Genomic DNA, 25,280 nt, shown 5'->3' with positions numbered 1-25,280 from the left:
ACACAAAGCCCGTTCCAAACAATCCAACCTGAGTATGAACTTACGTCTTTGTAACCCAGGCAGTCTCTCAGGCTCAGTGGTTCCAAGCTGAGTCAGTACCATTTTGTCTCTGGGTTACTTTTTTTAAGGTATGTTTTATTTAATTTTGAGTGGTGTGTGTGTGTGTGTGTGTGTGTGTGTGTGTGTTGACATTGGATGTCTCCACCTTATTTTTTGAGACAATGTCTAACTGGAGATAAGTAGACTGGCTGGCAAGTGAGGCCCCGTAGACGCTTTGTCTCAATCTCTTTAGCAGTGTGATTACAAACACATGTACAGCCGTGTGTTGTATTTGATGCTGGCACTGGGGATCCAAACTCAAATCTTTGTGCTTGCATAACCAGCGCTTTACCCACCGAGCCATCTCCAAAGCCCTCTCTTGACCTTTGTGAGACAGGGTCTCACTGTGTGGCTTGACCAGCCTGGAACTGGCTGTGTAGACCAGGATAACCTCACACTCACAGAGATCGTTCTGTGTCCCAGGTGCTGAGATTAAAGATGTGCACCACCATGCCAGACCCTTTAAAATTTAAGACTGAATGGTGATTTGGGTAGCTGGAAGAGAGGAAAAGCTGGTGAAACTCCGTGGGGATGCAGGACCAGACTCCCTTGGTATTCCCTAAACTAGACGCAGGTCTAGGAAAGGACAGGTCTGGACTTCAGCCTGATGGAGGAAGGCCGGGGCCTGGCCTCCTGGGTCTGAGGAAGGAAGGGCGGGGTATGGACACTTGGAGCCTGAGGAAGGAGGGCTGGCCTGGATTCTTGGGTGTGAGGGAGGAGGGCTGGAGCCTGGGATTCTGGGTCTGAGGGAGGAGGCGGCCTGTGCTGTGTGTTGTCCTGCGCAGAGTGTGGGAGCTGCAGCATTTCCGGCTGTCAGTGGAGATGAAGGAAGAGTGCTGGGAAGAATCCAAATGATTTTGTGGGGAAGAAATTCTGGGAGAGAAACAGGAAGGATGGGTGGGAGGTGCTGTTCCTCAGCTCTACTGCATCCCTTTGTCAGCAGATTCTGAGGGGCCACTGCCCAGAGAAGGAAGGCAGGCTGCCTAGGCGTGGCTCTGCTCTGAGTCACAGAGCACCCCTCCCTTCCAGAGCCCCCTAACCCTTGGGAGGAGCCTACTCACAACCTCAGTTTCAGGGTACTCTCTCTTGATGACCCCAGAGGACCTGAGTGTCCAGCCTCTGGCTCCCCCATCCCTCTCTGTCACCTGAGAGAAATACAGGCCCTTCCCATCTCGTCACCTTGGTGATGTATGTACTTATGCTCCATCTTTTCTTACCTCCTTCCCTCCGTCTCTAGATCCCCTTTTGCATGTAAGGAAAACAGAAACCCAAGAAACAGAGAAGAGCATCCCACCCACCAGGGCCAGGCTGAAGACAAGATACATGTCCTTAACAATTACAAGTATTAAAGATATTTTATTTATTTTTGTGCACGTGGAGAGCAGGTACACAAGTGCCACAGCACATCTGGAGGTCAGAGGACAACATGGCGGCGTCCGTTATTTCCTTCCACGCTGCAGGCTCTGGAGATGGAACTCCAGTCCTGTCAGGCTTGGCAGCAAGCGTCTTTACCCTCTGAGCCATCTTGCTGGTCCAGCTACAATTTCTTAGCCAACTCTTCCTCACGAATCTCCTCCCTCCACTGTCGATGCTTCCAGTTTACCCACCATTATTTTCCAGGTTACGAGCACGCACGTGAACATCACTTGGATTTTATTTTGTATGTCCCATTTGACATGTCCAGCCCATGTCAGTAAACACCATACAGTAGCAGTCACTCTTGCCTAAGGCTGAGCATTCATTATAGCTTAGGCATGGTTTTTCATGAGTTCATAACATTCTGAGAGAAACCATCTATAATCAAAACTTTGCCACACATTAACAATTTCCATTCCCCCCCCACAATAAATAATGCGATGAATCCAAACGTGGTTCTATTTTTTTGTTTTAAGAACTCTCTAGAATTGGAGGGCCTGAGACAAAGGTAGTTGATGAAGGTCTCGAAATTACCAGCCACTTTCCAAAAAATGACTGTAGGAATTCCCAGATCTTGCATTTGAAAACATTGGGCTTCCAACATCTTCCACAGCCCTGGGGTTTCTGAACCTTTTGACTTGATTTGCTTTTAGGTCTCTGGGTTCCGATTGGTTTATAAACTTGTTTTTGTGTTGAGGCTTTGCTGTGTCTTGGAGGAGAGGTAAAGCCAGACAGGATTTTACAGAGCTGCCATAGGTATCCTTACTCTATAAGCATGTCCTTGGAGGCTCACAGCTTGACTCCTGGTGCATTAGCGATAGGTTTTCATGGTCACTTGCACCCACCGGCTGTACTTGCAGACTTGAGTGTAGACTCCTGGGTCGTTGGGCTGGCCACAAGGGTAGGTTCCCCAGGATACCAGACCTTGAAGGGTGTTATTGCACACCAGGGGGCCCCCTGAGTCACCCTATGGAGAACAGGTGAGGTTAGTGTTGACTTTAGAGGAAAGCTCTGTGACTCCAGGTCACCCGCAGACACCCTCTAGTTCAGTCTTCGTCTTGATAAACTGAATCAACTTCACCCTAGCTAACGAGCAGGAAATCATTACCTTTGGGAACCAATGAGAGAGTGGGAATTCATACTGTCATGGTGATGACCTGGGTTCCATTAGAGCCTCTAGGCAGGAAAGAGTGGGACTTCTGGGGATTCAAGCACCATTTCCTTACTGATAAAGTCTATTTATTAAGGCTGGTGAGAATCTCTAGGGGTTGGGCAGGAATCCCCTTGGGCTGGCCTGGGAAAGGGGATGGGCTGGTTCTCAGGGACAGGAATGTGTCTCCCACCAGTGAGTGCTTCAGGATACCACATAACATCTGTCCTGTGAGCGAGGGGAGGGAGGAGGCTGGCAAAGAAGAGGAGAGAGGAGGAGGAGAGGAGGGAGGGAGGAAGAAGAGGGAGGAGACAAGAGAGGAAGGAGGGGGAGGAGAGAGGACTGGGGAGACTGGAGAGAGCAGAGGGAAGAGGGAGACAAGAGGCAGACGCCATCCCAGACGGAGCCAGCAAAAGGAGAAAGGAATGAAGTAAAATTAGAAGGAAAAGAAAGAGGTGGGGAAGTGTCCACAGACAAGCTGGTGGTGTAAGGAGAGACAGGGAGAGTGGGAAAGCGCCATTCTCGCCCCAGGACCAAGTCCAGGTCAGGCATCAGGAGCTGGCATCAGTGGTCATCACAAAACAAGAATTAAAAGTCAAGTGCAGACTAGGCACCAGCACTTCAGGTCAGGAGTTCAAATCCTGCCTCAGCTACAGAGGGAGTTCAAGACCAGACAGGGCTACATAAGACTTTGTCTCAAAAACAAAACAGGGCTGGAGAGACGATTCCATGCTTAAGAGCACTGCCTGCTCTTGTAGTGGACAGCAGGTTCAGTTCCCAGCACCCACACGGTAGCTCACAACCCTCTGTAACTCCAGGTCCAGGGGGTCTGAGATCTCCTTCTGGCCTTTTTGGTCACCAGGCACACATGCAGTATACTTACATACATACAGAGAAAGCATTCATACACATACAGCATGTAAAATAAATCTTAGAGGAGACATTTAACAAGGAATGTTCAGCCCAGCATACTGTTCACCCCTGTAAACTCTGCCCTTGGGAGGCTGAGGCACACATACTGCTTTGAGTTTGAGATCAGCCTTGGCTATATAGTTCTAGATTAGCTTTGGTTACATCATTTCAGGATAACCTGGGATACAGGGTGAGTTCCAGACTAGCCTGGGCCACAGAGGAAGTTTGTCTCAAAAATAAAATAATATGAAGCACTGAGTTTTGAAGCTTCTGCAAGCTTTGGCCTGGGAGGAGGCTCAGTCACATTCCTACATCTCTACCTCCGCATTTCTCAGCTCTGCTACACTACTGGCCTGTGTCTAGTGCATTCCATGCATGAACTGTGGTTGTGGACCAGCATAGAGTGAAGGAGTGGGACCTGGGGCACGGCCAGGTCTGACTGGGACAAGGAACTCTACCCTGATGTGAACAGACAGGGGCTGGGGGTGGGGCAGTAAGGGCTCACGTTGCAGGTGTTGGTCTTAGAGTCAGGGATGCCAGCACACAGCATGGTTTTCCCCAGCAGGTCCTTGTACACCTTCTTGCACTCCTTGGAGGAGATGAGCTTCACATCCGAGCACATAAGGTCCGAGGGAAAGGTCACTGTGGGGAGGAGGGCATCAGCTAGGGACTGAGTAGGGTGGGGAGGAAAGGGGCCGGGCCAGGATCAGGCATCCAGGGAAGAGGGCTGGAGTCTGGATTCCTGGGACTGAGGGAGGAGGCTGGGCTGCTTTCTCACCATCTGGGCTGGTTGTGGTACCCCATCCAGAGACAGTGCAGGATGTCCCTGGGGGTTCACAGCGTGATGAAAAGTTGACTTTCTGAACTTTGCGAGACATCTTGGCAGGCTTATCCATCTTCACAAGCATGATGTCATTGACGTGGGTCTTTGTGGAGTAGCCGGGGTGTCGGAACGACTTTGTGGCCTTGATCTTCTGGGCACTCTGATCCCCTATCTTATCACTGCCCAGATGCACAGTGTACTCACTGGGAGAAGAGGTGACACTCAGAGGGGGAGAAGGAGGAGACGCAGAGGAAGGGGGAGAAGGGGGGACCCAGAGAGGACAGACACACCCTGCCGGGCCTTGCAGCACCTACCGCATTTTGCAGTGGGCTGCTGTGAGCACCCAGCGCTCGCTGACCAGCACCCCTCCACAGTGGAGCTGATCGCCTCTGAGCAGGGCCACCTGCCATGGGTGGGAGCCTTTTTCACACGGGTAACCATCTATAATTCTGTCTCCACTTCTGCCACCGTGATCTGGGGGAGACAGACACACATGGGCATCCAGCATCAGGGGGAGACAGACAGACGACAGACAGACAGACAGCAGGGATTCACAGAGTCAGAGATGATTCCATGAGGCTCAGAGGAGCGGATGGAGGATCGTGCAGAGGAGGTGAGAATGGACTAGGGAGAGGTTCGGAACCACTCAGAGAGCCCCCATGACCAGCCACAGACGGCTGGAGCCTGCAGAGACCCCATGGAGCCTGTCTGGTTGAGACAAGAAGAGAAGACCAACAGGGTCACAGTCACCAGGTCAGCCCTCCCTCCTGTGGGGAGAGCCATCTGTGTGAGGGAGTTTGGAACACCGGGCAGGCTCTCACCTCCTTGTCCAGCAGTTTCCAGGGCTAAGGACAGCAACACAGTTAGCAGGGGAGGGAGCCATACTCCCACCATGGTGTCAGTAGCTCAGGGGCGGCCTGATGGCCTGATGAGGAAGCTAAAGCTGCCAGCGTTAGAAATGTTGAGAGATGAGGCACTGAGATACAGCCCTACCCCTCCTCCCTTGGAGCCAGGAATCCAGCCCCCAGACCGACTCTCTCTGGGATTCAGAAATCTAGGCAGAGCCCTCCTCCCTCAGACCTTGGGGTTCAGACCCAAGACCTCCTCTTTCAGACCCTGGAGTCCAATTCCAGTTCTCCTCTCTTAGATCCAGGGGTCCAGACCCCAGTCTTCCTCTCCCCCAGATCCAAAGTCCAGACTGTAGCCTTCTCCCTCAGACCCCAGGATTCAGACTCAAGCCCTCCTGTTCAGCCCCTCTCCCCGAGCAGCACCGGAAGCTGCTCTCCTGCCATCCCGAGGGTGGGTCCCCAGGCCCTTTGCCCCGCAGAGCCTCCTGTCTAGGTCCCTGGAGCCCCAGTCTACGGGGCGGTTAGTGCACACCCCTGCTGAAAGTCCCTCTCACCTGGGAGTCTCACTCGGTGAGGTTCTGTCCTGGGTCAGGAGCCCAGCGCCGTCAGCCTTCTTCTGTAGGGCCGGTCCTTTTATTCCACCCCTGCCCCCGCACCGCCTCCAGCACCCTGGGGCACAGGTGGAGCTGTCTCTGGGTGTCTTCCCTCTGCTTTGAGTTCAGGGTTATCTGAAGTCCCTGAGGCAGCCCCAGCAGTAGATACCACAGATCTCTCCCTCCACCCTCTGTGCTGGAGCCGGGCAGGCAGGGCGGCTCCCGTACACCCACCCCCGCACATTCTGACTCCACCATCCATGTCTAGGGGTCGTTCCCTGGAGCGGAATTCCAGAGGTGCGGAGAGCAGAGGTGCACTCTGTTTGGAGCCTCACAAAAATCATTTTCTAACTCTAACCTTCTCTCAGGCTGGCCCAGCACTCACGCCGTGATTGTAACCAAGGTTGTTGGAACTCCTGCCTGCTGGATCCAGTCCTGATTTGGAGGCTGAACTCAGTCCCAGCCCAAACAGAAATAAAACTTAAAAGACGATTCCACACCCAACACCAACAGGGATCTTATGAATGTCGGTCTAGTCTCTGTCTTCGTGTTCGTTTAAAAAAAGTAAATTACTTTACTTATTGTCTGTGTGCATGCATTCCATGGTTTGCATGTGCAGCTCAGAGGACAACTTCGGGGACTTGTCTCCTTCCACGTGGGCTCTGGAGGCAAGCACCTTCACTCACTGAGCCGTCTTGTCAGTGGTCATATTGATCTTGAATCATATTATACATAGGTCTCTCCACATACTATGCTTTTATAACAAAAACGTAAATTTCAAACACTTCCTAATAGAATCTTCACCCCACCTTCACCCCCACTCCCACCACAACTGTTTTCCTTATCTTGATTCTGTTTTCATAAGGTTCTGCTCTTCCTTCCTTTGGAATTAAACCCAGAACCTTCTACATCATAGGTAGGCTCTCTACCACTGAACCACACCCCGGCCCCTCACTGGGGGATTCTTATGTTCAAAAAGAGACACTGGAAGGCAGATGTGGTCCGCTTGGCTGTCATTTTAGCACTCACAAGGTGGCAGCAAGAGCATTGGGAGTTCAAGGTTGTCTTTAGTTATGCAAGTGGGCTCAAAGGACCACACCAGATACCATCTCACAAAAATAAAGAGGGTAGCTCAGCTTTCATCCTGCCTGGTGGTGTTCCTCTTCTGGGTACCAATTCTGATACTGTAGAGACCTTAAGAGGACCATGAAGAGAAGTGGCAATAGGTCAGACCAACATGCTATGGATGACCTGAGTAGATCTTCTGGGTTTCCAATATAATTTCTGAGTCAGTGAACACATCAGCAGTGCCATGTCTTCCTCTCCTGACTCTTCCAAGCATCCTTCTGTCCTGACAGCCACATTCATCCTTCCTAATACCTTGGTGTTGATTATAAGGCCAACTCTAATACGACCCTCATCATGAAGCCAAATCCAGTTCTAGAGTCTTCCCTCCCTCTTAAGTCCTTTCTACATGTCACTCTACAGCCCAAGCTTGCCTTGCACGTGTGTTCTTCCTGTCTGTCTTCCAAGTCTGAGATGTCAGGTCTGTGTTGGCATGCATCTCTGGAGCCCTACATCAAACCACAGGAGTCAGTAAAAACAAATCTCTTTTGGTCCTTGCTTTCACCACAGTCCTCGTCCCATATCCTGTTTCCGACCCAGTCCCTCAAACACTTGAAAGATCTGTATTGAGTGAGCATCAACCATATACCAGCATGTCAAGGATACAGAGACGCACACTTGGATAGAGTCCCTTTTATTTCAAGGTGTTGACTGACTTGTGTAAAAACAATAATCAAATAATCTGTGATAAGACTGGGGAGATGACTCAGTGCGATAGGGTACTTGCTCTGCAAGCTTGAGGACCTGGGTTCAAATCCCCAGCACCCACATAAAAAGCCACACACGTTGTGCATGCCTACAACCCCATTGTTGGGGGTAGGTGGAGACAGACAGATCACAAGAGATTGCTGGTCAGCCAGCCTAGGTGAATGGCTAGCTTCTGGTTCATTGAGAGACCCAGTCTCAAGGTGCTGAAGTGATAGGAGAAGGCACCTAACATCCTGCTCTAGGCTCCTCAACATGTGCCTGGGAGCGTGTCAGCCTTCCCAACTTGGACTCCCAACTCAAGCATCAGGGGAGCCCTGGAAACACTGCATAAACCTGAGTGGTGGCTCATGACTGTAATCCCAGCACCTCGGGAGGTTGGAAGTTGGAGGATCGTGGCTACGTGGGTAAATCTGAGTCTAGCTGGGCTACATGAGAGTGAGGGAAGAGCTCTGGCTTTTGAAAGACTTGTTGTTTTGAAACCCCTACATGTTACTGTGCATGTCTGTCACTCTGTTACAGTCTTCATTCGTAAAGCTTGTTTTATGAATAGACACTGGTCCCCAGGAGCAGGTGAAATGTGTGTGTGTGTGTGTGTGTGTGTGTGTGGTGTTCACTGTTTTCTTTAACTACCAGCCCACATCAGCTGGAGGTACTTAAATAAATAATATTTTGCAAAACATCTGGCACCCACAGAGCCACCTTCTTCACACCCAGTCCTGCTGAGCCATTCTGCCTCAGGGTGTGACAGAAAAGAACGCGGCCTCACAGGTCAATCAAACGCAGAGTTGTTCACCCTGTGACTTCAGGTGAGGGACTTCCCTCTGCCGAGTCTCACAGCACCCTTTCTAAAGTGGGAGAGAACGAAGCATTCTGGAAGGACTACCTAAAGGTATGCATGAGAAACATGGGCACGGAGAGGATGCTGAGCCCAGCGTGCAGTGAAGGAAGGGGGTTCCATTTCTTGGCGACCTACAGAATATGTGTCAGATGCACCTTAGACCTTGTAGCTGATTTTTTAAAAAGACTTTATTTATGTGTAGTGTATATCTCTGTGCGTGGGTAGGTGCACCTCTATGGTTAGCTAGTGGCAAGCTCCATTCTCTGACCTTCAGACAGGCTTTATTTGTACAAGCAAGATATCACCACAACAGGTAGTTGTGAGACACCTGACCTGGTTGCTGGATACTGAACCCTGGTCCCCCAGAAGAGTAGCAATTGCTCTTAACCACTGAGTTGTATCTCCAGCCCACTTGTTTATTATCACAAGGAGTGGATAGAGGATTGTCACCCTTATTTCACAGATAAGAAAATAAACAGCTACAAACAAATGTCAGAGTCTGGGAGCTGGGAAGATAGTTCAGTTGGGAGCATGAACACCAGAACCAGGCTGTAGAGACAGATGGATCCCTGGGGTTTGCTTGTTGGCCAGCCTAGCCTACTTAGCAAGGCCCAGGTCAGTATCCTGAAGTTGGGCTGTGCCTGCAGAAGGATAGCTGATGTTGACCTCTGACACCCCCTCACAGAGACAGCCCCCCACAGAGAGAGAGAGAGAGAGAGAGAGAGAGAGAGAGAGAGAGAGAGAGAGGAGACTGTTGGCCCTAATAAGATATGCATTATCACACATACCTTTGATCCCAGTACTTGGGAGGCAGAGGCAGTATGAGCCTGGTCTACATAGAGAGTTCCAGGACAGCCTGGGCTACACAGAGAAACCCTGTCTGGAAAAACAAAGCAAAACAAAAAGACATGCATCCTGAGTTGTTTGGAGTTACTTGACAGTAAGTCCCACCTAGTGTCTTTCCTTGTTCTCAGATCTATGCCCTGGACCTTTGTTGGTGACTCCTCTGACAGCTCACAATCACATTTGAGAATTGAGAGGCGGCCACCCTTCCACCCATGGACCACCTAAACATACCCTGCACACATCGACTCCAGCGCCACCCGACTCAACCCGTGGGTTCTGACATGGCTCATTGCTCCTGACCTCCCGATTCCTGTTTCCTTTCCTTCACTTTAGAACAACATCCACTCCTTTGAGGGCGATGCTCCTTCCTCTCCTATACGTGGTGAAAACAATCATCGGAGTCCTCCAATCCCACCCTCATCCTGGGATGGATAAGGACTCAAGCCAAGCCAACAGTAGTGATGGATCCTGGGCCAGGGGTCTCCTTCAAGCTGGACCAGAGTTGGAATCTAATTGTGCAAGGCTCTCGACACAGCCACACACCCTGTGTAGGAGAATGGTCCTCACACCACATGACACCGAATAGCCACTGGCTGACTAGGATTTGTCTTTTGAACAGTGAAATGATTAGCCATTCAGTAATCTATGATGTGGCTGAAGGAGAAAAGACGAAAAGGACCAACAGTTTTTCTTTTATTTCAAGAGGACCTGAGTTCAACTCCCCTCACCTCCATGGCAGCTTCACTAGAACCATCTTTAACTCCAGTTCCAGAGGATATGATGCCACCTTTAGGCATCCTTAGGCATCAGACATGCATATATATATACACGTGTGTGTGTGTGTGTGTGTGTGTGTGTGTAAGCACTCAGAGACATAAAGAGAAAGAGTAACTTAAACTTCAGGGAATCTCCTCTTCTAGCCTCCTCAGACAGCTGTATACATGTATTACATATACATATAGAGACATGTGCATAAATAAAAATAAAATAAATGTTTTTAAATTCTGAATATTATTTATTTTGAATTCCTGAGTTCTTGGCAAGACTTACAGTTCTAGGTGCATACTTCCTCCTGGAGAAGGTCTTAAGTTCAATCATAAAGCCATTAGTTACTCCCATAGCATCCATGCCACTACGATTGTACCCATAAGTACTCACAGAATAAACCTAAGTTATCATGTAAAAATGTTATATTGAGAGGCTGGAGAGACAACTCAGGTGGTAAGAGCAGTGCACTACTCTCTGAGGATCCAAGTTTGGTTCCCAGCACCCACGCTGTAACTCCAGCTCCTGGGAGTCAACATTCTCTTCTGAACACCATGGCCACTGTATATGTGTGATACATGTACATACACATACATGCAGGCAAAACACCCATACACACAAGATGAAAATTATTTTAAAATTACATTAAAATGTCATATTGAACCTCAAATTTATAGCCAGGCATGGTTGCATCTCATCACTTAGGAGGTGGAAGCAGAAAGACCAGGAGTTCAAGGCCATCCTTGGCTATGTATCAAGCTCAAAACTGAGACCAACCTGGGCTTTGTGAGACCCTCTCAACAGATGAATGAATGAAAAGACACAGACAGTGCTGGTGATGGAGACCTGCAATTTCAGGTGAGGAGAGGCTGACACAGCAGGATTGTACGCCCAAGGCCTGTGGTGTTTCCAGAGTGTTCCTAGTGAGGACTGTCTAGAAGGAGAAAGTAGTAAAAAGGGTCTGTGGGGTTGACAAGATGTCTCAGCAGATAGAAGTGCTTGTCACACAAACACAAGCCTGACTTGATCCTAGAACCCTAAAATCCCCCAGTGAGGGGCTGGGGTGTGACTCGATGGCAGAGCTTCTGCCTAGGCCCACCCAGTGAGGGGCTAGAGACATAATTCCGGGGTAAAGCACTTGCCTGACATGGGAAAAGCCTGGAGACCAATCCCTAGCACCAGGATCTGAAGCATGAAAACATAATGGAGAATCGAAGTGTGATGGTAGTCTCCCAGCACCTCAGCACTCAAGAGGCTGAGGCATCAGCAGTGTGAATTTGAGGCCAGCCTGCTCTGTATAATGAAGCCCTATCTCTCATAAGGGAGTTGGGAAGGAAAAAATAAAACATCTTTTCTTTCATAAAGCCAGAACGCTGAATATTTGAAAATTCTTACAAATTTTTGATCCTTTGAAGCAACTCTTTCACTAACCAAAGTTGTCTTCTCCTCCTCCTTTCTAAAGCAAGGTCTCATTATAGCCCAGGCTGGCCCTGAGCACACCATGTTGCTGAGGCTATCCTCCAGCCTCAACCTCCTGAGTGCTTGGACGACAGATGTGTGCTACCGTGCCCAAGTCCCCCAAGTCCTTGTATAGTCACTCAGGCAACGCGATGGGTACAGGAGCCACAGGGACCTAGTCCCCCCACCACCAAGTTTGTTAGCAAAGTGTAGCCCTTTCCCCTCCTCCCCAAATACAGGCCAGAATACAGTCCAGCAGTCAGCCAAAGGTGACGTTTATTGACATCTCCATCACCATGATCAGTCCCTGTTGTTCATGGTCTTGTGGATCCAATCACGGTAGTGGTAGATGTTGGTGTAGACACCGGGTTTTTCAGGTTTCCCACAGGGGTCTGAGCCCCAGGATGTGATGCCTTGGAGCACTCCATTGCACACCAGAGGACCTCCTGAGTCGCCCTGAGGAGGGGCAGAGTTGTATTTGCCTTAGAATGCCCACATTCTTTCCCTTCTGCACCCAGCATTTAAAACGTTGGATTGTATTTTATTATCTAACGTGGCGCATGGAGATCAGAGGTCCCCTGGGTTCTGGGGATCAAAGGCAGGTTGTTGGGCTTGCGTATCAAGTGACTTTACCTGCGGAGGCACCTTGCATTGAATCCCTCAGTATTTAGTTTTGAGATATAGTCTCCTGTAGCCCAGGTGCCCCAAACCCCCTATGTAGCTGAGACTGACCCTGAATTTCTGATTCTCTTGCCTCCACCTCTCAAGTACGGGGATGGCAGCATGCACCACCACACCCAGTGTCTGCAGTGCTGGGGTGCTGGGGGTGGAACCCAGAGTTTTGTGTGTGGTAGGCAAACACTTTCCCAAGAGCCACGTCTCTTGGCCCTGTAGCCAGTTCCTCAGCATGGAGGCATGGTTGGTTCCTTATAGTGAATGGGAATGGAATGTGGTGGTCCAGAGGGAGAAAGTTTCCAGTGCAGAGAAGAGTTCTAATGCTGATGGTCAAATTCCTGACCAATGAGGGAAGAGAGTCAAGTGTCCAAAGTCTAATTTACCCAGGAGATACCAGGCTTTCTAAAGGGGGACTCAGCTAGAAACTCCAGCTGGGGAGCACGAAAGAAAGGCCAGGGTCCCCAGGGAGACAAAGGGAATGACTCCTCCCTCATGCACAGAACCAATCCCTCAGGGGGGATGGCAGGGGAGGGGATCTTTGTGGACAGAGCATGGTGTCTAAGGCAGGCTGGACTGTCAGCGACAGGAACAGCATCACTGATGGCCAACAAAGAAGAAAGATCTGCCCTTGACACTAATCATTAGTGAAGGGTTGGAGCTTCCATGAGGGGTCAAAGCCGGGGAAGTCGTAAGGACACGGATGCGGTGCAGCTGACAGGAAGGAGAACATGACATCTTTGGAAACCAATCCCATGAGGGCAGGAGGGGAGGTCACGGTGGGGGGCAGCCTTGGAAGTCTCTAATTCCACTCCCTGACCAACTGGGAAGGCAATGCTGATCCCCAAGGACAAAATGACAGAAGGAAGCCTCCCTTGGGAACCCAGTGACAGAAACCACACCGGTTTAGAGAACCACGGCTGGGAGCAAAGCATTGCCTAATCCTTAGGCTCAGAATGTCCTCCATACCCTCTGTCACATCTCCACAGTAGACAAAGACTAACGGGAAAAGGATGTGACCAGCAAGGCTCCTGAGCCTCTAACGCCCACCCCGCTGTGTGACCTTCTGGGAGTAGCTAGCTTTCTCTGAACTCTGCCGGGATGGCACAGCTTCTCTGTGTACTAATTGTTTGCTTCACCTCCCCATCCAGTGAGGGGCAACTTCAGAGGTTACTCACCTGGCAGGTGTCAGCCCCATTGCTGCTGCCGGCACAGACCATGCCCTCGGTTACCTTCCCTGGGTAGGCCTTCTCACACTTGTTCTGGGAATAGATTTCCACTTCGGCACAGTTGAGGGTGTCTGGAAAGTTCTCTGAGGAGGAAGAGGTGGGAAGAAACAGGAACCCTTTCCCTCCATCCCATCTGCACTGGACCTCCCACAGGGCCGGTGACTTCTCACACCAGTGCCCGTGTGCCTTTGTCTGTCTAGACAGCAGCCCTTGAGTCTTACATTTCGTTTCTTGCTTTCAGTCATATTTAAATCTAGGGCAGACGATGGAGGGGAATTTTGTAGTACCTCTCTGTGGCACATCCTGTCCTCTCCCTAACTTTCTTGTCACTAGGTCACTAGGTCCTTGATTTCGTCTATAGTCTGCTTTTCCCAAACATCTTCTCCTCCTCGGAGCCCTTCCTGGCCATTCCGATTAAGTACACCTGTCTGCCGACACCTGTGAGTGTGTATGGGGAGGGAGCAGAGAGAGGGAGAGAGAAAGAGAGAGCGAGACAGAAGGGAGTGGGGAATGGAGAGGAAAGAGAGAAGGAGAGAGAGAGGAGAGAGTGCAAGCTGAGTTCAAGCACACTAGGCAGGCACTGTATCGCTGGGCTACATTTCCAAACCCTTTTCCTTAATTTTGTTTCTTTTAAGGGCAGTTTCATGTAGCCAAGGCTGGCTTCCAACTCTCTGCATAGCCTCCACCGTTCAAGTATTGGGGTGACAAGTGTGCGTGTCACATCACACTTCTTAGTTCATTTTTATTTTATGACCCTCATTAAGCTGCTTAGCCTGACATTGACCTTGAGATGCTCAGCCTCGGTCGCCTGAGTACCTGGCGGGATAGCTCTGTGTTCCCTCACAGGATGCTCTGGTCGCTCACCCTCCACTACTTCCTCCACAGCACTGGCCTCTGATACTTCCTTACATGTGTCTGATTTTTTATTCTATCGCCCAACTAAGATGAGCTCCTTAAGAGTCATCTAGTTTGCTCATGACTTCATGGCTGTGCAGGCGTTTACCTCAGTATCTTGGGCATCCTGGCTGTTTAATAAATGTTAATGGCTGACTGTGGATGTGTAGAGCCCCTGCCCAGAATCCCTGAGTGGGGGACAGGGAGCCTGACTCAGTGGTATAGCATCTGCCTACCAAGTGCAAGGCCCTCAGGTCAGTTCTAATAGTGACAAAAAAAAATTAATGACTGGAATTACAATTAACTTGCTATAAATTCCTTTTAAGAAGACAAGTAAAAGATCCAAAGTCTGTCTGCTCAAAATCTCATGTAACGTTCACAGTGCTTTGAAGGGGTCAGGATGCATTCATTCATTTTGTCATTCATTCATCCACGCAAGAACGTTTACCAAGCATTTCCGGGGTCTCAGGGAACTTCCACGCACCAAGAACAGATGGGGCCGGGAATAGTGGCGAACACCTTTAATACCTGAACTTGGGAGACTAAAGCAGGTGATTATCTGGAAATTCGAGGCCAGCCTGGTCTACATAATTCCAGGATAGCCAGAGTTGCACAACACAGAGAGCCAATCTCAAAACAAAACAGACTGGGCTAGGATCACCGGGTTCTGCTCCCCGCCACCACGTGCTATCTAACTCCAGGCCAGGACTTCCCGGGCCTCTGCAGGCACCACATGCATGGGGTACACAGACATCCAGGCAAACACTCATACACATAAAATAAAAATAAATAAATATAACAAAGAACACAGATGAGTCTGGGAAAGAGAGCTCAGAGAGTCAAGCCTCAAGCCTGATGGCCTGGCTTTGATCCTTGGGCCATCGTGGTGGAAGGAGAGAAACCCCACAGGCTGTCCCTACTTTCACTGGCACACTGTAGAACACACACATGCACACACACAATAGGTAAAATACAATCAAAACTAAAGAAAACGGAACCCTCATGGAGCGCACTGCCAATTGGATGCTGACTCCCCAAACACACTGGAGGAAATGAGGCAGGGGTGGAAACTGGCTCCCCGGGGCTGCTGGGAAGATCCGCCCACTTCCTCAGCATACATTTCCAAGCCACACAGTCCTGGTAGAAGTCAGACATGTAGGGACCTGATTGCTGGCATGGCCAATTCCTGGAAGGCCCATTGTCTCCCTGAGCCGAGCCCCACCTGTTGCCGCTGGGAAGTTATAAGCTGAGGTGCATTCTAGATGTGCCAAAGTCCCTAAGAGACTGGAGTGTGGCTCATGCGTAAGAAGGGAGTTTGGACCCCCTTGCAGCATGGAGGCTGGGGGACGATGAAGGGTCTGGACCCTGGGGAACGGGAAAGAAGGTCAGGGTCAGGCTAGAGCTTGCGCCTGAGTCTACTGGGAAGGTTATATAAAATGGAAGGGTATACAACATGGAGGAAAGGTTTGTTTTCCTTTTTCTTTCTTTGAATTCTACTTAACATTAATAACCTGTTTAATCTCTTTCCCATTATCTATCGTTCAAGGTTTCTAATGTGGGCCACAGGTGAATGAGTGTGTGTGTGTGTGTGTGTGTGTGTGTGTGTGTGTGTATGTTAATCAATGGTGTTGATCTTCAAGATGGAGTCCACCTTGCTCTTTGAGACAACAATTCAGCTATGCTGTCTGGCCAGAGTCCCGGGGATCCACCAGTCTCTCTGCTCCCCGGGCTGGTGAGGTGGTTCAGCGGGTGAAGGTACTGCTGTCAAGCCTCACAACCACTAGAATCCATAGGGTGGAAGGAAATAACTGATTCCTACAGATTGCCCTCTGACCTTTACATGTGTGCCTGGGCGTGCATATGTACACATGCTCATATACGAACACACAAATAAATACATATAGTTTAAAAAAACCAAACAGTACCTCCGCTTCACCACATATATGTACCGACACAGGGTCTCTCGTTGAAGGCATCTCACCCTTTAGGCTATGCTGCATGGCTAATGAACCCTGGGACCCACCTATCTCCACCTCCCAGCATTGGGCTTGCTAGTGCACACTGCTACACGTGGCTTTAATGTGGGCGCTGGGGATCTGAACTCAGGTCCTCACCCTTGCTCAGCAAGCAATTTACTTACAGTCCTGCCCGCAAGCCCCATCGTTCTGTCCCCTTCTCCACAACACTTAACGTGGTGGTGACTTTCCTGTTTCATCATCCACCCTTGGGGGGGGGTCAGGGAGTGTTGGGAGACGAGGTCTGCAATGGCTTGGGGTCCACCGGGCTGCCTGCCTTCTCATCACCCTCTTAGTTAGGGCCCATCTCATTACCTCGAGGACTGGTGACAGTGCCCCAGCCGGATATGGTGCACTTCTGGCCAACTTTGGGACACTCATTGGCCAGTTTGATGGACTTCACTTTGTCCCCAAGGTTTGCTGAACGGCGCATTCGAATGAGCATGATGTCGTGACTGTGATCCTCAGGGTTGCTACTGTTGTAACAAGGGTGCTGGATAGACTGAACCACCTGGATCTCCTGTTCCGGCCTGTCTCTGCTCTGCAGGCTGTGATCGCCCAGGCGCACTGAGTACTTCCTGCACAGAGGGGTTGGGGGCAGGCAGGAGTTGGAGGCATGTAGGCATTCCCTCCCATCCTTCTCCTTCAGAACCCAATCGTCTTCCACCTAGCCCAGGAGTATAGGTCCTAGCCTGTCCGACCCAGATCCAGCAGTGCTCCCTAGCCCTCCTTGCTCAGACCAGGGCTCTAACCTCCCCCCCACTCCTCCTCCTCCCCCTCCTCCTCCTCCTCCTCCGAGCCTCACCCGCTTCCCACCAACACCACCCCTCTGTGCCCAGCCCACCACTCACTGTTTTTTGCAGTGGGCTGCAGTGAGGACCCACTTGTCTCCTACCAGGACACCCCCGCAGACAAGTCGTGGGCCCTGGAACAAGGCTGTCTGCCAAGGCTGCGAGTGGGGTTTGCACTCCCGGCCCTCCAGGACCTTGGAGCCCTGAGCTCTGGTGAGTCCTGCATCAGGAGGGAGAAGGGTGGGGCAGAGTCAGGGCCAGGAAAGCCACTGTGGGTTCAAATGGACACACAGGCCAGTTCCTCTGCATGTCATCTCTTACAAATTCAACAGATAAGGTCCTGGCATCCATTGGAACACGGCCACATGGCCGCACATGTAAACTCATTGATACTTGAGAATCATCAACACTAGCACGGCTTCTGGTGCCTCCACATATATCTAGGTGGGTCTTTATACGTCCCCACATTCAAATCCCGTTCCTTGTGTGACAGCCAACAAGAGTCCCCTTCGCAGCCATGCACCTACGGGAAACTCAACCCACTACCGCCACCATTATGCTGCGAGCTCTACCCACTCCCGAGAAAACTCCTCAGTTCCCCAAGCCCACCACATGCACACCCGTGTCAGCAGGCGCTCACTCAGGGTCCGGTAACTCCTACCCTACTGCAGGCCCTGGGTGGTCGCACCTATCCATCTCACCTGCCCACGTTCCCATCAGCAGAGACACAAAGATCCACTTCTGGGTTGCACAGGGTGGGGGGCATCCCATGGTGGTCTCTGAGGAAGAGGGTGGAGCTCAGAGGACGTCCGAGGGAGGAGCCTGAGATCTTGTTTTGGGAACGAGGGGAAGGAGGTGTTTCCGGAGGATGGAGTTGTGGGGTCCGAGGAAGCTGGGGCAGAGCTCTAGATCCCGGAATTTCTCTGCGGGGGACAGCTTGCCCGCAGGGCTCCCGACATTCTGAAGGAAGGAGCTCAGGCCCACTCGTGGGATGGCGGAGAAAGATCTGAGGCAGTGACTCCAACCTCCTGGGGAGGATGGAGCTCGGAGGCCCGCTAGAAGGTCCTGAGCGAAAGGATATGAGGCTTGGGGGGCCTGGGCTCAGGGGAGGGGGAGATCCCTGCGCCTGAGATCCGTGACTGGGGACCTCTGCGCCTCACCTTCCAGAATGCAGGGGGCGGGGTCACTCGGACTCGGTGGAAGAGGCCCCCGGACTTTCTTCGGTGTGTTGGGTGCACGATTTTGCAGCCTTTTAACTAGGAGGCCCTGCCCATGGCTCCGCCTCCTGCCAGCAGCTGGCGGCGGTGCGGCTGAGCCCGCAAGCGCGAGAGGAGGGGCGGGGGCTGCAAGGACTTTAGGAAGAGGGGCCGGAGTCTCGGAAGCCAAGGTGAGGTCTGGAGGGGCTACGCACCGGACCCCCGGGCTAGAACGGAAAGAGCTGGGCCAGGGAGACGGAGGCAGCTAGAATCTGGTCTCTGGCGTCTGAGGGAGGAGGCTGGTTCTGGACCCCTGGGTCTGAGGGAGGAGGGCTGGGTCGTGTGGCACCTTTGAGTCGCAGGGAAGAGGGCTGGTGTTTGGATTTCTGGGTCTGAGGGAGGCGGACCGGAGCCTGAACCCGAGTGTGAGGGAGGAAGGTGGAGCCTAAATCCCTGAGCCCGAGAGAAGTGAGCTGAGCTTTGAATAGCTCGTCTGAACCTCTGGGTCTGAGGAAGGACGGAGGGCTGCTGAATCTGAAGGAGGAGGGCTGGGGTGTTCTCCAGGGCTACAGGGAGCAGGGTACTATTTCTGTCGGAACTGAGTTTTGTGGAAGGTGGGGAAGGCGTGTGTTCTGGTTGGGGACTTTGAGGGTGGATCAGCAGCCGGCCGGGGCATCTGGGTAGGCAGGTTCGGGTGGCGCTGTGACCTGGTTTCCCCTTCTCCCTGGGGCGGCGGGACAAGCCCTGGCTGAAGTCCCAATGTGCAGCAATAGGCCTGCTGTTAGGGTCAGCGCAAAGGTTCGGCTGGTGTCGGTTCCCTGATTTGCCCTTTCCTTCCCACGTGCGAGCCGCCTTCACCCCACATCACAGGAGATAGGAAGTCACCGCCCCTATGCTTTATTCTCATTCATTCAGTGGCTCTGGAAAGATCAATGCCCCCACCATCCCCTCATCAAACCCACAACACGGCCTGGGTAGAACCCCAAACTGCCTGAAGTTAACGTAGGCCTGGCATCACCAGAGGTGGGGCCACGCGGGGTGGAGTCCAGAGAAGGCATCCTACACGGTAAAATTTGGAGGGATGCAGCTGTTTAGTGAAAGATATTTCTTGGCGGTGATCTTAAGGGCTGGGCTACTCCAGAGAGTGGTGATTAAAGTCATGTAGTCTGGAGTGTCTCTGAGGGGGCGTGGTCGTGTTATAATTGATTTGCCTGGGAGCGGAGTGACCTAAGAGGTGGAGTCTTGGGGCGGAGCCTAAGGAGTGGAGTCGGTTGCAGAGCCTGAGGGGGCGGAGTTTCAGCGTCCAGGGTTGTGACAGGGAGGCTAGGGAGAGCAGCTGGGGCTGTGGAGTCCTACAGTATCTTCCCGTCCTGCTTCCATCGTCCTCTCCAGTCTGTCCTTAGCATGGACTCAGTTTTCTTCCATGGTTTTTTGAATCCAGTCCCGGTAGTGGCATACGCTGGTATAGACAGCGGGTCTCTGGGGTCTGGAACAAGGCTCAGATCCCCCAGACACTATACCCGCCAGGGTTCCGTTGCACACCAGAGGTCCCCCAGAGTCACCCTGTGAGTGGTGAAGAGCAGAGCTGTTAGCTGGGTCTGTTCATGAGAATCAAAGCTTCTTTCTGAGAGAGCCTTCTGGTTCCTGCCGTTCAACACCCCCGAGGTGGTTTGCAGTCTCTCTTCCCTCAGACCCAGGAATAAAACCTCACAGACCTCACCCCCTCCCCGACCCCACCATGTAGCATCTTGGACTCCCCGAATCCCCTAGAACTCAGCCTGGATCCCCAGGACCCTTCTTCCTTAGGTCCTGGCGTCTGGGCTTCCAGCTATCTCCGCCCTAAGGTCTAGAAAAAGGCCTGCATCTCCCTGCAGGAGGTGGTTCACCTGGCAGGAGCCTCGGCCTCCCTCCCACAAGCCAGCACACAGCATCTTCTCGGAGATGTGACCTGGGTAAGCCCAGCGACAAAGTTTGTTGTCCAGGATGCTGATGTAGGCACACTGCAGTGTCATTGGGTACTGTACTGTTGGGGAAGAAGGCAGAGGATGAAGGATGCTCCCAGAATCCTGGGCAGCACCCTCTAGAACCTTCCCTTCAGCCCTTCCCAGGGCCACAGGGCCAAGGCTCAAAGATGGAGGTAAGAGATGTCAACCCAGACAGTCACAAGGCTGGAGAAGAACAGGTGTCTAAGAGGGGGGAGACTAAAAGGGAGAGGGGAGAGGAACAGGAAGATGTGTGTGTGTGTGTGTGTGTGTGTGTGTGTGTAAGGGAGAGGAACAGGAAGATGTGTGTGTGTGTGTGTGTGTGTGTGTGTGTGTGTGTGCACCTCACAGGGGTGGGGTGAATAGAGACCAGGGATGGAGATGGACACTCCTGAGGGAAAACTATCATCACAGACAGATGGCAAGGCAGACACGCAGAGAAAGGGGTCCAGAGAAGTTGCAGGGGTGGACAGCACAGTGCGAGTACTTGGTTTCTCACAGATAAAGATCTCTGGGGTGTAGCCTCTACTACTACTCTGAGGGGCAGCCTGTATTATTGACCCTGCCAAGTGGGTACTATTTTGAGAGTATGAACACCTTTTTGCCCATTCTTTGAATTTTATTATTTGTTTATTTATACTTATTTTTTATTTTTGAAACACCTCACTACCAAGCCTTGGCTAGAACTTTCTATGCAGACCAGGCTGGCTTCAAATTCCTAGAGATAGCGGCCTGCTGCTGCCTGCCAAGTCCTGGGATCAATGGCATGTACCATACTCTGCCTTGGATTTTCTGTGTGCATACATGTGGTATGTGCACATGTATGGAGTGTACATGGCTTGTATGAGCACACAGAGGCCAGAGCCTCCTGATCTGTCACTCTACTCATTCCCTTGAGACAAGGTCTCTCCCTGGAGCTAGGCTAGGAGACACTTTCCAGGGGGAAGGCTACGGAGGAAAGAAAGGGGGAGGGGATGAAGAGGAAAAAGGAAAAGGAGGAGGAGAGGAGAAGGAAAAAGGGAAGAGGGGGAAGGGAAGGAGGAGGAGAGGAGAAAGAAGATGGAGGATGAGGAAGGAGGGGGAGATGGAAGAGAAAGGGGAGGAGAAAATGGAGGAGGAGGAGGAGATGGAGGGAGAGGAAAAACAGAGGGCGCATGGTAAGAAATGAGCAGACTCAAGGGAGTGTCCGTACATTTGGAGCTGGACACACTGCCCCAGCCAGAGATAAGGCACTGGGAGCCCACGTTCGGGAGGCTCTGGCTGAGGTTGAGGGGCTGCACAGCTGCACTCATCTGGACCTTCCTAGGTAGCCGGATCAGCATGATGTCATCATTGTGGTCATTGGCAGAGAGATCCGCATTGAACCCAGGATGGGGGAAGAAATCCGTGGCCAGAAGCAGCTTCTCGGGGCCCTCCCACTGCCACAGGTGATGCTCCCCGAGCCGGACCCACAAGTACCTATGGGACACACCAGAGATCAGGCTGGGAATGGGTGGCTCAGTCCCCCAGTACTGTGAGCCCCTCCACAGCCATACAACCTCTCTGAGGCTCTTAGCCTACTTTGTGGACTCAACCACCTTCTTCTCTACCTGACCTGGGGCCTCAGTGGTGACCTGGGCCCACTGGGACTTTGTGGATGCATGGGGACCCCACCTACCACACAAAACTACCCCGCCCCTGCCCCCACAGGTCTGGTGGCTTCTGTGGGAGTGGCTTTAAGTGTTTCAATGTGTGTATGGAGGGGACATGGAAAACTTCCAAGTTTTCCAAGAGGCCTTAAGCCACTCCTCCCTGTAACTTCCTTTATTGCCCAGGCATTTCTTCTTGCTGCAGCCCCAGAAAACTTGTTCTGGTCTGAGTCTGTGTTGTGGACATTTGGGAACTGTCTAAGGTCTCCATGTCCCCTAACCTCCAACCTTTGATGGTGATGATTGAAAACTCAGGGTTTGGGGAGTATAAGGTTATTTCTATGTCTACCCATCTCTGACACCCTGGGGTGCAGAAGCTAGCCCTGTAGTGCCATCTAGCTCCCTGGCTGTTCTTCCATCTCCGCACCCCTGCCTTTTCTCCTCTTATGGGGGGGCTAAATCAATACATCACTCTCTCAGCCCAAGATGGTACCCATATTGGAGGGATGCATCTTGGGAAATTCCTGGTGAGAATGTTGGAACAGCCTGGGTGACCTTCGCCAGGGACAATAAACAGAGATTTCTTTCACTTCAGGAGGTCCAGGACTCTAGAACACTCAGAGTCAGGATCCTAGAGTTTTAAGAGCCTAATCCCTCATTCCCAGTCTTTCTGGGACTCTGCGATGCTCAATTTAAGGGAACTGTTTAGATCCACACTCCTAACATTCTGTGTCTCATTTCATCACAAAGTCTGTCATCCAGCACTCAGGAGGCAGAGACAAGAAGACCAGGAGTTCAAGGACATCATTGGCTGCATAGCAGGTTCAAGGCCAGCCTGGACTGTGTGAATCCTGTCTGAAAAAAAAATCCAAGATTTGAAGATTGTATTAAACCTAATGCTCAAAGATTCTAGACTCCCAGTAGTCCAGGACAGTAAGACAAGAGTTTTGTCAGTCCAGCAGTTCAAGACAGTAAGACAGGAGTTCTGTCAGTCTAGCTATCTAGGACAGTAAGACAGGAGTTCCGTCAGTCTAGCTGTCTCTAAACATTTGATTTAGAAAACTTTAGGCATCCACAGTCAAGAGCACCTGAGAGAAGCCCTCTTACTTCATAAGATTCTGCAGTAGTGGGATTCTGGGACATTAAACCCACCAGATTTACATGTTCATTAGTCTAAGCTTCTAGAATTCCCTCTATTCCAAGCACTGACTGAAAACTCTAATAATTTCTGATATAGGATTCTAGAATTTCCCTTCCATCTTTCCTTTCTCTCCTGTCTGTCTCTCTAGGTCTTTCTCCATTTATCTCTCTTTCATCCCTTACCCCCTCCTCTCCCATCACTCTTTTCTCTCTTCATCTTCTCTCTTTTGTGTTCTCTCTGTCTCTGTCTCTCTGTCTCTGTCTCTGTCTCTGTCTCTGTCTCTCTCTCTCTCTCGACAGAGTTGCATGTATCCCAGCTTCTTTAGAACTCTTTCTTTAACTGAGAATGATCTTGAATTCCTGGTTGGTCCAGCATATAATCCCAGCACTCTGGGAAGGCAGATGTCTGTGGATCTCTATGTTCCAGACCACTCTGATCTACATTGTAAGTTCCAGGACAACCAAGACTACACAGCAGGCCCTGAAGAGCCTACATGTTGAGTGTTAAAATAAGGTCTCTGAGCAGGACCCTAAGAGTCATGGCCTGGTGTCAGACCCCTCCTGCCTCCAACCCTGAGCCCCCAACCCTCCACCTCAGCCCTTTCCCTCCTCCTGCTTCCCGGCTCCCGCTGGGCCTGGCCGGCCCTGAACACTCACGGCTTTCGACAGTGGGCAGCTGTGAGTAGCCATCTGTCGCTGATGAGCGTGGCTCCGCAGAGCTGTCGGGTGAGGTAAAAGAGGCCCGCCTGCCAAGGCTGAGAGTGGCGCTGGCATTCCCGGGCTCCCACGGCACGGGTGTCGGCTCCACAGTGATCTGGGGTGCAGTGGAGGGCGCAGGGGTCAGAGACAGCAGGCTGGGGAGAGCTCGGGGAGGAAGATGCTGGGGAGTCCAGGGTGCAGAGGACATCGCATCAGGTAGCATGGGGTTGAGGGAGCAGAGCTAGGCTTCTCACCTGCCAGCAGAGACAGCAACACCAAGAAGGTGAGTCCCAGCTTCATGACCTTGGGCGCAGGTCCAGCGGCCTGCAGCTGGGCGCCTGGCCTTCTTTATGGTAAGCCATAGAGATCTTCCTTCCTCCTCCCTGGGGCCGCCCCTGTGATTAATCAGGGTTGAGAAATGTCCCCGGGGGAGGGGGAAGGCCTGATGCCAGGGTCCTCTGGGAGGGAAGGTGGGCGCAAGGGGACTCTCCATGGGCTCCTAGCTCAGCAGAATGGGCTAAATGGGGAGTGTGCTGGATCTTGGAGAGGTTCTTCAGAGCCTTAAGAGGGTGGGGGTTCGCTTCCCATGACCTCAGGCTGTGAGATCTGGGTTCAGGATGAGGAGAAGGGGAGTGGGGAGAAGGGGAAAGAAGAAGGAAGAGGAAGTGAGAGCAGAGAGAGAATATGAGTATGAATGTCTGAGAGAGAATGAATGAATCTCTCAATGAAGGTCTCTCCACCAAACCAAACCTGTTCTGGGACTGGGATCAGGGCTCCTTCCCTCAAGCACAGGGGCCTCTCCTGTGGTGTTGAGAAATCTGGTACCATCTGGACCAACCCGCTCCTGTCATAACCTTCCCCATGGTTCCAAGCACAGTGAGAACCCAGGGGCTCAACTTCTCTGCAACCAAGCTCAAGTCTCTTCCCGTCTCCCCTCTCCTCTAACACACTCCCAGAACCTCACGCCTGATGTGTTGTTCTTAACTATCCCCCACTCCTGTTTTGTCTTTCCTGCTTTTCCATCCCAGCACAGGGTGAAGATTCCAGTCTGGGTCTGACTCATTCCTGTCCCCAGTATCACCCTGTTCTGGGTGTGGCTCTTTGGAGTCCTCCAAAGATGCTAATGATTGAGTGAATGTCCTTCTCCATATCCTTCTTTTTCTGATAAACTCTTAATCATCTTCAAGACCCAACCTAGACGCCCCTCTGCTGACATGCCTTCCGTGATTTCTCTAGGCCAAGGCTGACTTGGCCCTGACCAGCACCACACACACTTTCTGCTGCCCAGGAGCCTGAATATCTGGTTGAAATTTGCTCCCTGGAACACCCTTTCCCTATGACATTGCACTTTGAGCTGGACCATCTGTGCCCAGTTTTCTTAGGGGTAAAGACTGGATGCATGGCTTAGTTGTTGGGGCTGTTAAATGACAGTAGTAACCAAAGCTTCAGGGAG

General features: G+C 51.6%; 3 protein-coding genes and 1 long non-coding RNA gene across 4 annotated transcripts; 1 reads left to right on the top strand and 3 right to left on the bottom strand.

Annotated features, from left to right (window-relative positions):
* Positions 1 to 1,435: 1,435 nt before the first annotated feature.
* On the bottom strand, positions 1,436 to 6,018 carry Klk7 (kallikrein related peptidase 7). Its single transcript, XM_013124181.3, has 6 exons — positions 5,803 to 6,018; positions 5,222 to 5,343; positions 4,715 to 4,874; positions 4,356 to 4,603; positions 4,083 to 4,219; positions 1,436 to 2,482 (listed from the first exon to the last, which is right to left on the bottom strand). Exons 2-6 carry the CDS (start codon positions 5,292 to 5,294, stop codon positions 2,327 to 2,329), a joined length of 774 nt encoding a protein of 257 aa, XP_012979635.1. The 5' UTR covers positions 5,295 to 5,343; positions 5,803 to 6,018; the 3' UTR covers positions 1,436 to 2,326.
* A 5,822-nt stretch (positions 6,019 to 11,840) lies between these two features.
* Klk8 (kallikrein related peptidase 8) lies at positions 11,841 to 18,443 on the bottom strand. Its single transcript, XM_005084794.4, has 6 exons — positions 18,343 to 18,443; positions 17,884 to 17,961; positions 17,243 to 17,402; positions 16,707 to 16,969; positions 13,432 to 13,565; positions 11,841 to 12,037 (listed from the first exon to the last, which is right to left on the bottom strand). Exons 2-6 carry the CDS (start codon positions 17,951 to 17,953, stop codon positions 11,882 to 11,884), a joined length of 783 nt encoding a protein of 260 aa, XP_005084851.1. The 5' UTR covers positions 17,954 to 17,961; positions 18,343 to 18,443; the 3' UTR covers positions 11,841 to 11,881.
* A 24-nt stretch (positions 18,444 to 18,467) lies between these two features.
* LOC121136194 lies at positions 18,468 to 23,154 on the top strand. Its single transcript, XR_005873329.1, has 3 exons — positions 18,468 to 18,569; positions 21,667 to 21,787; positions 22,739 to 23,154. It is a non-coding gene; the product is annotated as an uncharacterized LOC121136194 (long non-coding RNA).
* Klk9 (kallikrein related peptidase 9) lies at positions 19,260 to 24,782 on the bottom strand. Its single transcript, XM_005084795.4, has 5 exons — positions 24,082 to 24,782; positions 23,786 to 23,942; positions 21,553 to 21,818; positions 20,265 to 20,401; positions 19,260 to 19,941 (listed from the first exon to the last, which is right to left on the bottom strand). Exons 1-5 carry the CDS (start codon positions 24,125 to 24,127, stop codon positions 19,789 to 19,791), a joined length of 759 nt encoding a protein of 252 aa, XP_005084852.1. The 5' UTR covers positions 24,128 to 24,782; the 3' UTR covers positions 19,260 to 19,788.
* Positions 24,783 to 25,280: the final 498 nt, after the last annotated feature.

The sequence above is a fragment of the Mesocricetus auratus genome, unplaced genomic scaffold (genome assembly GCF_017639785.1).
Source record: "Mesocricetus auratus isolate SY011 unplaced genomic scaffold, BCM_Maur_2.0 Super-Scaffold_100054, whole genome shotgun sequence".
Lineage (NCBI taxonomy): Eukaryota > Metazoa > Chordata > Mammalia > Rodentia > Cricetidae > Mesocricetus > Mesocricetus auratus.
Note: the sequence above shows the minus strand (reverse complement) of the source record. Positions and strands in the feature narration are given on the sequence as shown.

Coding starts and splice junctions, on each gene's coding strand:
- Klk7 (XM_013124181.3), bottom strand. CDS start 5,294: ATGGTGGGAGTATGGCTCCCTCCCCTGCTAACTGTGTTGCTGTCCTTA. Junction 4,875..5,221: donor GGAAACTGCTGGACAAGGAG/GTGAGAGCCTGC, acceptor TGTCTCCCCCAG/ATCACGGTGGCAGAAGTGGA. Junction 4,604..4,714: donor GCAGCCCACTGCAAAATGCG/GTAGGTGCTGCA, acceptor CTCTTCTCCCAG/TGAGTACACTGTGCATCTGG.
- Klk8 (XM_005084794.4), bottom strand. CDS start 17,953: ATGGGATGCCCCCCACCCTGTGCAACCCAGAAGTGGATCTTTGTGTCT. Junction 17,403..17,883: donor GCTGATGGGAACGTGGGCAG/GTGAGATGGATA, acceptor CTCCTGATGCAG/GACTCACCAGAGCTCAGGGC. Junction 16,970..17,242: donor GCAGCCCACTGCAAAAAACA/GTGAGTGGTGGG, acceptor CCCTCTGTGCAG/GAAGTACTCAGTGCGCCTGG.
- Klk9 (XM_005084795.4), bottom strand. CDS start 24,127: ATGAAGCTGGGACTCACCTTCTTGGTGTTGCTGTCTCTGCTGGCAG. Junction 23,943..24,081: donor GTTGCTGTCTCTGCTGGCAG/GTGAGAAGCCTA, acceptor ACTGCACCCCAG/ATCACTGTGGAGCCGACACC. Junction 21,819..23,785: donor GCTGCCCACTGTCGAAAGCC/GTGAGTGTTCAG, acceptor TGTGTCCCATAG/GTACTTGTGGGTCCGGCTCG.